The sequence below is a fragment of the Rhagoletis pomonella genome, unplaced genomic scaffold (genome assembly GCF_013731165.1).
Source record: "Rhagoletis pomonella isolate Grant_MI unplaced genomic scaffold, Rhpom_1.0 Rhpom_scaffold_00022, whole genome shotgun sequence".
In the NCBI taxonomy this organism is placed as follows: domain Eukaryota; kingdom Metazoa; phylum Arthropoda; class Insecta; order Diptera; family Tephritidae; genus Rhagoletis; species Rhagoletis pomonella.
In genome coordinates, this window is record NW_023458576.1 from 448,137 (window position 1) to 459,148 (window position 11,012).

The 11,012-nt window shown below is 35.2% G+C and overlaps 1 protein-coding gene across 1 annotated transcript; it reads left to right on the top strand.

Moving 5' to 3' along the window:
- Positions 1-10,252: 10,252 nt before the first annotated feature.
- LOC118749596 (probable 26S proteasome complex subunit sem1) lies at positions 10,253-11,010 on the top strand. The gene is made up of 2 exons (XM_036484404.1): positions 10,253-10,558; positions 10,617-11,010. The coding sequence occupies exons 1-2, from the start codon at positions 10,468-10,470 to the stop codon at positions 10,745-10,747; spliced, it is 222 nt and encodes a 73-aa protein (XP_036340297.1). The 5' UTR covers positions 10,253-10,467; the 3' UTR covers positions 10,748-11,010.
- The last annotated feature ends 2 nt before the right edge of the window (positions 11,011-11,012 follow it).

Below are 11,012 nucleotides of genomic sequence, written 5' to 3' on the forward strand. Positions count from 1 at the left end.
GAGAGTGTTAGATGGCCGGAAACTCCCACAGGCCAGGGTGATCAATAAACTTAACGCGTTTCACCACACTGTTGTTCTCCTTCAAAACTGCAGCATCCAAACAGCTGCAGAGCGTTGTTCTCCTTCACAACTGCAGCATCCAAACAGCTGCAGAGCTTTAGTATATATCTCGTCTTGACATTCGTAAAATTTCAGCTCTTATCAAGTGCAATGAGCATAAAACAAACAAAAATAAAACAAAAACAAAAAACAAAACAAAAACCAGAAAGCAGCAAATCACGAGCTTGGCCTTCCCTGTTGAGCGATTTGACTACAAACATAAACAAAATATTAATTAAAAACAAGTATAAAGTTAATTTGTACTATATATTTTGAACTCTATATTACAACTAAATATCAATTTGTGCCTCTTTCACAAAGTTGCACAATTCCTTGAGCATTGCTTCATCTTTTTTTAAAAAAATTTCATCAAAATCTTTACATTTCCTAACTGCATCAAACTTTGATCTTGTGCTAGCATATTTCCTGCAAGAAAAGATCGCGTGTGAATAATTGTCAACAGATTGACATTCCTCACATATATTGGACCTTAAAATTTTTACTTTATGTAGATACTCCTTATCATAGGTATGCCCTGTAAGAAGACGATTAATTAATTTGACATCTTTCACATCAAGCGATGACTTATAGTACCAAGGTCTGTGTGGTATGTCCGGAAAAAACTTGAAAAATGTTCTACCTTTATACTCAGACATCAGTCTGTACCTAGTGTTCCATTCATCTTTCAGAATGCTACTGATCTGTCTCAATGCTTCTTCCGGAGTAAGTAACACATTCAAAGGGGCACCCACTGACACCGCCCACTTAGCCAACTCATCAGCCACCTCATTCATTTCAATCCCAACATGCCCTGGGGTCCATACTATTTCACACTCTAAGCCACTATTATTGATACTGGAATGTATTCTTGCAACTATGTAGTTGTTGGAGTCGCATTTATCCAACAACCTACACGACGTCAAACTATCCGTAAAAATTACAATTTTTTTAAATTTGTCCTCAACCGCTATGTCAACTGCTTTGACAATAGCCCACAACTCACTAAAAACCGATGAAGTCTTGAAATTAATACTCCAGAGAAATTTCTGTCTATGTGTCACATTGAACACTCCACACCCCATGGAGTCTTCCCCACCCGATGCATACGTGGCAAAAATTGTATAACCTCTTTCCTTGTACCTGTGTCCTAGACTACTATACTCTGCTTGATACTGCTCTTTAGAGAAGTTCGCTTTTTTACCCTCAAGCACATGTCTCACAATTCTCAGATGCTCACTTTTATGAAAACTAATTTCCGTGCTAATATTATTAAAAATCTCCTTGAATTGATAGTAGGTAGTCGAGTAGCTGGAGTTATTCTTTTTATTCCCTTTGATACAGTCAAAAACTTCCGAGTTTACAAATTTTAGTTTTATTAATTCACGGCAAGTTAGAAATTTTTCCCTTTCTCTAGGTTCAAATTCATTGGCTAGTACATATATATTGTGAGTCGGGGTAGAGGGGGTTAAACCCAAACACCTTCTCAAGGTCTTATTCTGAAAAGCTCTAATTTTTTGTTCCACAGACTTTGGAATGTCATGTACAGTGGTTCTCGCCACTTCAATTTTGGATCTAACTAAACTTTTGTACAGATTCACTGCAATATTAGGCATTACCCCAGCTTTAACTGTGGTAATCCAACTGATAAGCTTTACATTATTAGAAGCATTTTCAAGCAGTTTATTGTAATGTGCTTTTACAGACAATGACGATGTCAGAGTACGACCTATAAACTTGATTTGTTTAACTTGCTCTATCGAATGACTGTTGACCTGCAAATTTATCTCCTTTTTGCAGTTTTTGCTAAAATGTATTACTTTAGTTTTTTGTAAATTAATTACAAGGTTCAGACTACTACATCTTCTTACAAACTCATTGACTTTCTGCTCCAGCTTGACAGTTAATCTCTTAAAATCCCAATCATGTATTAAGATAAGAAAATCATCAGCAAATTGAAATACATCAGTCCAATTATCCTCACATTCATGTAAAGATCGTGCAAAGCTTTGCACAGCGGTGCTTGGCAAGCGCGGAAGCAAAAAGTTATCGGAAGGGGAAAACGAAGTCAACAGAATAGTAAGATTGTATGTGTGACAGTGATGGAAAATGAGTGTGCATTGTGCCATTTTCGGCCCTTTCGGAAGCAGCCGGCACCTTCAGCACAATCGATTGATTTTCGGCACTATTTTTTCGTAACTCAATGCAACTAATAAATATTTCTTTCGGAACCGCAATTAAAATTATTTTTTTTACATTTAATCGTATGTGCTTAAACTGATAAATGATATAAACATAGAAACGCAAGCAAAAGAATCTCGCTTCCACATTCTGCATATGCGCTTAACATTTTTGCTTAAACAAATTTGTCGAAATTTCATCTCTAAAGCAAATATTAAATATCATTTAATATATACTTTAGATTTCAATAATCATTTTTAGTGGTGGGCGAGTCCGAGATGTTTAAATGATCGAGATAGTACATTCAATTCGCGTAGATTTTTGAGAACTTTTTTCGTTGAAGGTGTTGCACTTTTTTTCCATACTGAAATTTGTGTACATCATTTATCATTGTCTAAGAAAAACTATAAAATAAAGCTTAATTTAAAATATTGGAATCAAAAACAACAACGCTACACGCGCATTCATCCATATAACATAAAATGCGAACGTTCGTTAAATGGAAGAAAGTGCGCAACACCGCAAACAAATCAAAACATCAAACAATCAACAAATCAATGGTATTTTCTAGACACTTCAAACTTGCACCTTATCATACTAGAATCAATGGTATTTTCTAGACACTTCAAACTTGCACCTTATTATACTAGAATGAATGGGCTAAAAAATTGTTAACCCAAAATATGTCTACAAATTCTGGACAAAAACTGTAAAAATTTGATGAAACTTTGTTGATTTTTTTCATTCTTTCAAGTTTCGATTTATTTGCAAGGTTTTTGTTTGATAATGAGCTACAATTTAAAAAAAAAAAATAATCTAAATTATTTAACAAAATAAAATAAATACCGGGTGACCGTGTAATTTTGTCAAAGATGAAGACAATGATGATAAAACATTAATACACTATATAGGTCAGTTCATATTAATGAACATAAAATGAGATCACTATCGATAAAATGGAAATCCTCAAGAGAGAATTTATAATTTCAACGCATGGAATTTACATACGTTTTTTTACTTTCAACCCCCAAATTGCTCAATTACTTCTATTTCTGCAGGATCGCCATTAGGTAAATTGCATTTCCAAAGATTTTTTTTAAATAAATAGCGATGAGTGATATTTCACCCGCCGGTGATAAGAAATCGCAATCATCATAACGCACATCACTTATATTACTGTTCACAATCACGTTTACATTCAAAATTACAATTCATAATTTCCTTTTGTAGCAAATATGAAATATGGGTATATCCATTTTCTTAAATGTAAACGGATTAAGAATCAAAGTGCTAGAAGAGATTTGAGCGTTTGGTACAAAAAGTATTTTTGATGTTGAAATTGTACTTAAAATCGGCAAATTGTACTTTTGTACATTTCAAAATTAATTGTACAGAAAAAAGTACATTGTACTTAAAATATCAACACTGTTTCACTGGCGCTGTACTTCCTGCAGCGATGCCAGATTTGAGCGTACTTAATTTTTTACCGATAATAACTCATGCGAGGGATTTGGGTATTGGGCATTTTACAAGCCTATTAGGAAGTATACACATCTGTGTTCGTATAGAATAGTAGCTTATGTCGGAAGACTGGCTTTAGTATAATGAACCATTCGCAGCATACGATCGCGAAAGACTCACTGGCGCTGAGTAGTCGTTGAAGAACTCTTGGAAAATAAACGTAAAAGACGGTAATGTTAAGGGCGATGCTAGCAAGTCAATATTGGTATAAAGTTTCATAAAAAAATTCCTTGTGGTTTAACGAATATAGGAAATAGTAAATTTTACTAAAGTCAGCCTCCCGACATAAGCTACTATTTCATACGAACTCAAATATATTCGTCTACAAATAATGTTGATTATTTTAATTAAGTCCTAAGATAAGTTTGTGAATCTTATCAGTGTTCTATGTAAGAACCAAAAATCAATACCCTCGCCAATTAGAACTTTTGCTTTAAAAGAAAAATATACATAGCGCATTTACTCAATACTTGGTCTGGCATCACTGTTTCAGCATTGATGTGCTCAGCTCACTGTTGCCAAGTTCGTGCATTTTGCACTAAATTTAGTGCTTTTGGTAAACCTAAAAGCCAAAATAATTGGAATTCAAAGCTTGGTGCGGTATTTAGTGATGCTTTTTTAATTTAAGCACACCGAATGCATAGGTACATATGTATGTATGTATACACTATACACTAATATTCTACGTTAAGATGGAATTCATTTACTGAATAAAATGTGATGAATAGGTAAACTAAATATGTTTTGCGTTGTTATAAATGTATTGAAATTAATTTATTAATAAAAACGTGAGGAAAAGGATATGTATATACACTTTTTACTGAATCAAAAAAATTATTAAACATGATAATAAAAACTTGGCGCTTTTGTTTTGGAAAAATTGGCTTTTTCTGGTGGCCTGATGCCACACTGGCTCAGTTGTCGCAAAAGTACACATACATACACGCATTTTTACTTGAAAAGAAGTGTGTAGTGGTTAATATGTATACGATGCCATATCCGTACAGCTCACTTCACCTCGCCAAGCACGCTCGCGTGCGCGCAGTTTGCCCGCGACGTCGACTGCGTGCACCTCTGCTGTGCATCCCTAGAGTAAAGTGTAGCGTGAAGGGGAATACAAAAATGTATTGGTGGAGAGACTGCTTGAACGCTAATTTCCGAATTTTACAAAAAATGGCCTAATTCAAACGCAATTTGTAAATAAATTAGTGACCAAAATTTACAAAAGTGAGTGTTAAAATACTGCGTAGACCCTTGACAACAAGTGTGTGAATTTTTTTTTTTTGGATCGGGCCACCCCTTTGGACGGAATAGCCCGAAATAGTTGTGAGCGCTACTAAACCCCACCCTTTTCGAGTATATATTGTTTGAGTTGTATATCAATAGAATTTGACGCAGTGTCGTGTTTTGACAAAATTGTATCAAAAACGTTGATGTAGTACCAATGGCGCGTATTCATAGTCCAGCAACTAAGTCGAGACTAACAAAGTTGCAACTTAAATTTAAGTACCAACTTAAGTACTAAGTAGTTTCGACTTAGTTTACGATATAGCAATACGAGTGTGAAAATGTATCGATTTTTCTTTACGAAATTTTGGAAAAATTACATTTTTATTAAATAATATCAAGTTTGATCATCCGTTTATGTAATTTTTATTTTCATTGCATGATTTTGCAAAAGAATAAGGTATCATTTTCTTGTTATTTGTGTGAAATAGCCAGAACAACCGCAGTAATGTGAAGTCGATGTTTATCGAAAGCATGCTGTGAAACATAGAAATAGTAGATATCTAAATGTTATGCACAAATTTACTTTAAAAGAACTAGCGTGAAACTGACTTATTATTTGAAAATTTATCTAAATTTTCCAATTATAAAATTGTGATGTAGCTTTATTCGAATTGTAATACGCATTTAATTTCATCTTCCGATTAAAATGGATCAATCTTTGTAAATTTTAATTGGAGATTATTCAATATTATCAAAATCACCTTCTGCCAACTTAATTTTTACATATTTCGCCTGTTTTCCCTTAATTTGATAAAATACTTGGAAAAATTTTAGTAGACGGACGGCAAATTCTAGAAAAAGGGGTGATGAGGGGGGTAGAATAGGTCCCCCTGATTTCAAAATTACCCTCCTTTTTTCTAGCAACCCTATAGTTCTTATATAATTTATTGTTAAAGTTTTCATATAAACGATGAATATGCTAGCAAAATAACATACAACTTGGTGCTACCAGACTGGAATTTGGAATAATAAAAGCGGATTTTTAATTCGGAATTTTCACTTAATAGAATTCTCCTTTCTGTTTTGCGAAGAAAAGGAGCTGAACACCGTTTGCAGAGAACACCTTTCTGCGTAGGCGGCCTACGGCCGCACTTAGGGATTATAACCTTCAGGCAGTAGAATTATCCCTTCCGTTTTGCGAGGAAAAGGAGCTGAACATCGTTTGCAGAGAACACCTTTCTGCGTAGGCGGCCTGCGGCCGCACTTAGGGATTATAACCCTCAGGCAGTAGAAATCTCCTTTCTGTTTTGCGAAGAAAAGGAGCTGATCACCGTTTGCAGAGAACACCTTTCTGCGTAGGCGGCCTTGGGCCGCACTTAGGGATTATAACCCTCAGGCAGTAGAATTCTCCTTTCTGTTTTGCGAAGAAAAGGAGCTGAACACCGTTTGCAGAGAACACCTTTCTGTATAGGCAGCCTTCGGCCGCACTTAGGGATTATAACCCTCAGGCAGTAGAATTCTCCTTTATGTTTTGCGAAGAAAAGGAGGTGAACACCTTTTGCAGAGAACACCTTTCTACGTAGGCGGCCTTCGGCCACACTTAGGGATTATAACCCTCAGGCAGAAGAATTCTCCTTTCTGCTTTGCGAAGAAAAGGAGCTGAACACCTTTTGCAGAGAACACCTTTCTACGTAAGCGGCCTTCGACCGAACTTAAAGCAATCAAATCGGGCGGACCAACACCGCCTACGCCATGGGCAATATTTTGGCACAGGGGTTCGTGACCGGAAACCCTCATTGATAATAATACTCGCGCAGAATAAAAGTATCGGTCAATTTTCATTTTCTTTTGTATTGATCTCCCCTGTATTCCTTTTTAAACATTGCCTTCTTTGTATGTATTATTTTGTGCAATATCGCAACACATGTTATGTGTCAGTTTGCAACCATGTGTTATTGTAAATATGGGTGCCATTCAATGTAATTTACAAGTCGACAAAAGTTGAATTAAAGTGATTTATATACAAGATAAAATAAAATAAAACCGTGTAAAGTATTAAGTGCAGTGTTATGTACATTTATATATATGAAAATATGTGACAAATGCACTTTTTGTTAAGGAAAACAAGTGGAACGACTTAAGAAATTTTAACAACAAATAACTTATAAACAAAGATATTGTTTATATTTTTTAGTCATACATGTTTTAGAGGATACCTCCCTTAACATCCTGACCAAACTTCATTTGTTAATTCCACCTGGTTTTCTTAAAACACAAGGTGCGGCTGACTACTAAGGCCCACCCAAGTCGAAACTAAGGCGACTATGAATAGCTTTAGTTGTGACTTAGAATAGTTTCGACGGTAATTCTCTAGGGTGGGGTAACAACTCCTAAAAAAGGTGCGGAAAAGTCGGGAGGGGTACCAAATGACGCGTTTCGGCCCCCCTAGTAACAATCCGGAGGGGGGGGAGATAATATTATTAACCATTTAAAAGTTATGAACAAAAAACTTTTGTTAAATTTCGTTGTTTTCTATGGGCAATTACACCGACAAAGATTCACTAAATCACCTGTTCTCACTTTTTAAACACTATTAAAATATATAATTTAACTTATTTATTAAAGAAACACATAGTTTTATCAACCTAAGATTGATTATTTTGTTATTAAAAAGAAGTTGACAATCTTTGCCAGCTTAAACGCGAGATTCCAAAATAGCTATAGTGCTGCCACTGTATTAGTATTTCGTAATAATTCACTTTTTCTTATGAGATGTGTGCACTGTTCAATGCTTTTCGGCATCTTCTTTCGTTTAATATATATATAAATAATGAAAATTTATAATAAAAAATCGCGCGATTTTTTATTAAAAATTTTCGCCTGCGTCGCTTTTTTCATAAAAATCAATACTTCGATAAATAATGAAAATTTTTAATAAAAAATCGCGCGATTTTTGATTAAAAATTTTCGCCTGCGTCGCTTTTTCAATAAAATCAATACTTCGATAAATAATGGTAATTTTTAATAAAAAATCGCGCGATGGTATAGCGAAATTTGCTATTATATTTTGGTTACAATATCTTATTTAGATGAAAGTAAAAAGAAGAAGAAGTGTATAGTGTAAACTGAGTATAATAGCGCAAATGAAATGTGAAATAAAGTGGCAATATAAGCGATTTGAGGTTATAATAATTTTAGCAGGCGCAAAATTTGTTTACTCTGTTTTATTAACGAAATATATAAAATAAAAGTGAATACATGATTTGGTTTGCATAAAATAATAACCGGAAACGTTTTAGTAGTGTTTTAAAAGTGGAAACTGGTGATTTAGTGCATTTTTGACGTGGTAATTGCTCATAGAAAACAACGAAATTTAACAAAAGTTTTTTGTTCATAACTTTTAAATGGTTAATATTATCTCCCCCCTCCGGATTGTTATTAGGGGGGCCGAAACGCGTCGTTTGGTACCTCTCCCGACTCTTCCGCACCTTTTTTAAGGGTTGTTACCGAACCCTAGAGAATAACCGTTTCGACTTAGTTAAGTACTAAATATGACTATAAATATGCGCCAATGTCAAGAACGATAGAATACAAGATTGCGCATTCCCGCAGAATGACATTTGTGGCAACGGGTAAACAAAGAATATGGCGAAGATCAATGAGTTGGCAGTTGTGAATTTGCAGTGAGAAAACGTGTTTTCTTCCCGATTCACCAATTTCTCAAGCCATCTTTGAATATAGCAAACTAAGCACAACGTTAACAAAAAATATACAACCACTCTTGATATGTGTTCAAAAGAATAGGTCTTATTAATTAACTATTTAGAATTTTTGTGTTTGTATTGCAGGTGCCGAAAAAGTGATAATATCTTGTCGCAGCGCATGTTTTCCTGCTGAAAATGGCCGATGCTTAATTTGTAATTTGTGGTATTTTAACGTTTTCAACTTAACATGTCGTGTTTAAAAGTGGTCCGTAAAGTACTTCATGCATATTACGCTGGTGTCTAAATTGTATGGCTTCTCCTGCCGGCAGAACTCTACCCACTTTCTGGCTAAGGCGTCTTCGCGGGGAAACAAAAAAATGCATTTGGGGGCTTTACCCCTACGGCTGCTGCAATTCAACACACGACACGACATTTTTATAAAGTTTTTATTACAAATAAAACGTTTTTTACTTCAGATCGCACGAATTTCTTCGATTTTTCACTTGAAAGTACACAATACGTTTGCAATTATTTCTAAACAAAAAGTTTGTTTACGTATTGCCATAAACGTCAAAGTCGGTAAAACCAAAGTAGCGGTTTCGGGAATGCGCCACCTTCAGTTCATTACACCATGCGCCAATGTACTTTTGAGATTCAAATGTACCCAAAACGTACGATCTACATGCAAATGTAGCATGAATTTCATCACTGGTGTCGATGCACGGTGGAGAGAATACAGAGGTGGCGCCGATGACGATACCGCTACTCGGCTCTCAGTGATTTTGACAGAATCAGCTGTTTTGGGGACGTCATAGTAGAGCAGACAGCAGTAGTGATGTGCTGAGTCAATACTTTTAAGTACCCAGTACTCTCGATACCTGGTACCGAAACATTTAGGTTTCGAATAAAAGCGCACATAGGCCAAAAATATGGAAAAAACGCCTAACAAAACCCGACTGTAAGAGCCAATAGAGCTTTTTTACTGATTCAAATGAAAGATGTATATATGTCGATTCGATGCCATAATACAGAGAAACCCTTACTTGTTTGAAGCATTTTTGTTCCAGCTGAATCGGACGATATCATTTTTGTAGGCCTGGGACAGATTCTGTAACCAGTTAACGACAATTTTCGAATCGGTATCGTTTTTGTCGACATTTGATATCAAATATTTCTAGTCAACAAGTGCGATATCGATCCGAAACTTGTCGCTAACTGGCTACAGAATCCTTCCCCTGAAAGGCTTCTTCATCCGTCAAAGTATTTTTCTTGAACCTTGGATCGACTAAGGTTAAAACTGGTAAAATAATATTTTTCTGTGGCGATAAGTTCAAGTGTTTTAGCCGATATCATATAAATTAGTAATGAAAGTTTTTTCTAAACCTGAAATGCATATAATAGCGAGGGTTTAATGTAAATAATCGGTATCGGATAGCGAAATCTTTTTTAAGTATTGGGTACCGAGTATTGGGGACAATTCAGCACATCACTAGTCGCCCTCATTCTCGCCGCTCTCAGTTGTGAACTCTACGATGACGTCACGCTAAATTTACTCTCACGAATTCTGCTGCAATCGGCACAATCTTGTATTCTATCATTCTTGGTGTCGATGGTATTGGTTTTCATACACAAACCATCGATATATCGATAATATCGTCGATATTTTTCCATTTCTATTAATTTGCATATTTACATTTTCTTAAACTAAAGGGATCTCAATTTTAGTGTGATAAAAATGTCGTCCGAAAAAGATAAGGAAAAGAACGCTAAAGGAGATTTGGGGCTTTTGGAGGAAGATGATGAATTTGAAGAGTTCCCAGCTGAAGGTGCTTGATTCATATTGTACCTACTTTGTGAAATTTATACATAATAGAATATTTCCAGATTTTAATATTGCTGATGATGACCAAGACGAGATCAACGTGTGGGAAGATAATTGGGATGATGACAATGTCGAAGACGACTTTGATCAACAACTGAAAGTACATTTAGAAAAACAGGCTATGGAAACGTGAACTGCCTATTTTAGCAATGTAAAAGATCAATGATGCAAGCAAATATAGGCCGTAACGTCGTACATAGATGGTAAAAATATTGGAAGTTCGTATGTGTTTCATTTAAATAAATAGGCTGTATTTTGTTGCTCCGTCCAACAAAATAGTATGAACGTGTTAATTCATTAAAACCCTGACCAGTAAATGAAATAAACGGGAAAATTTTCCAATAATGGATCTGTTGCGAAACTTTAGCGACAGTTCTCGAGGAAATAAAAATTGAATA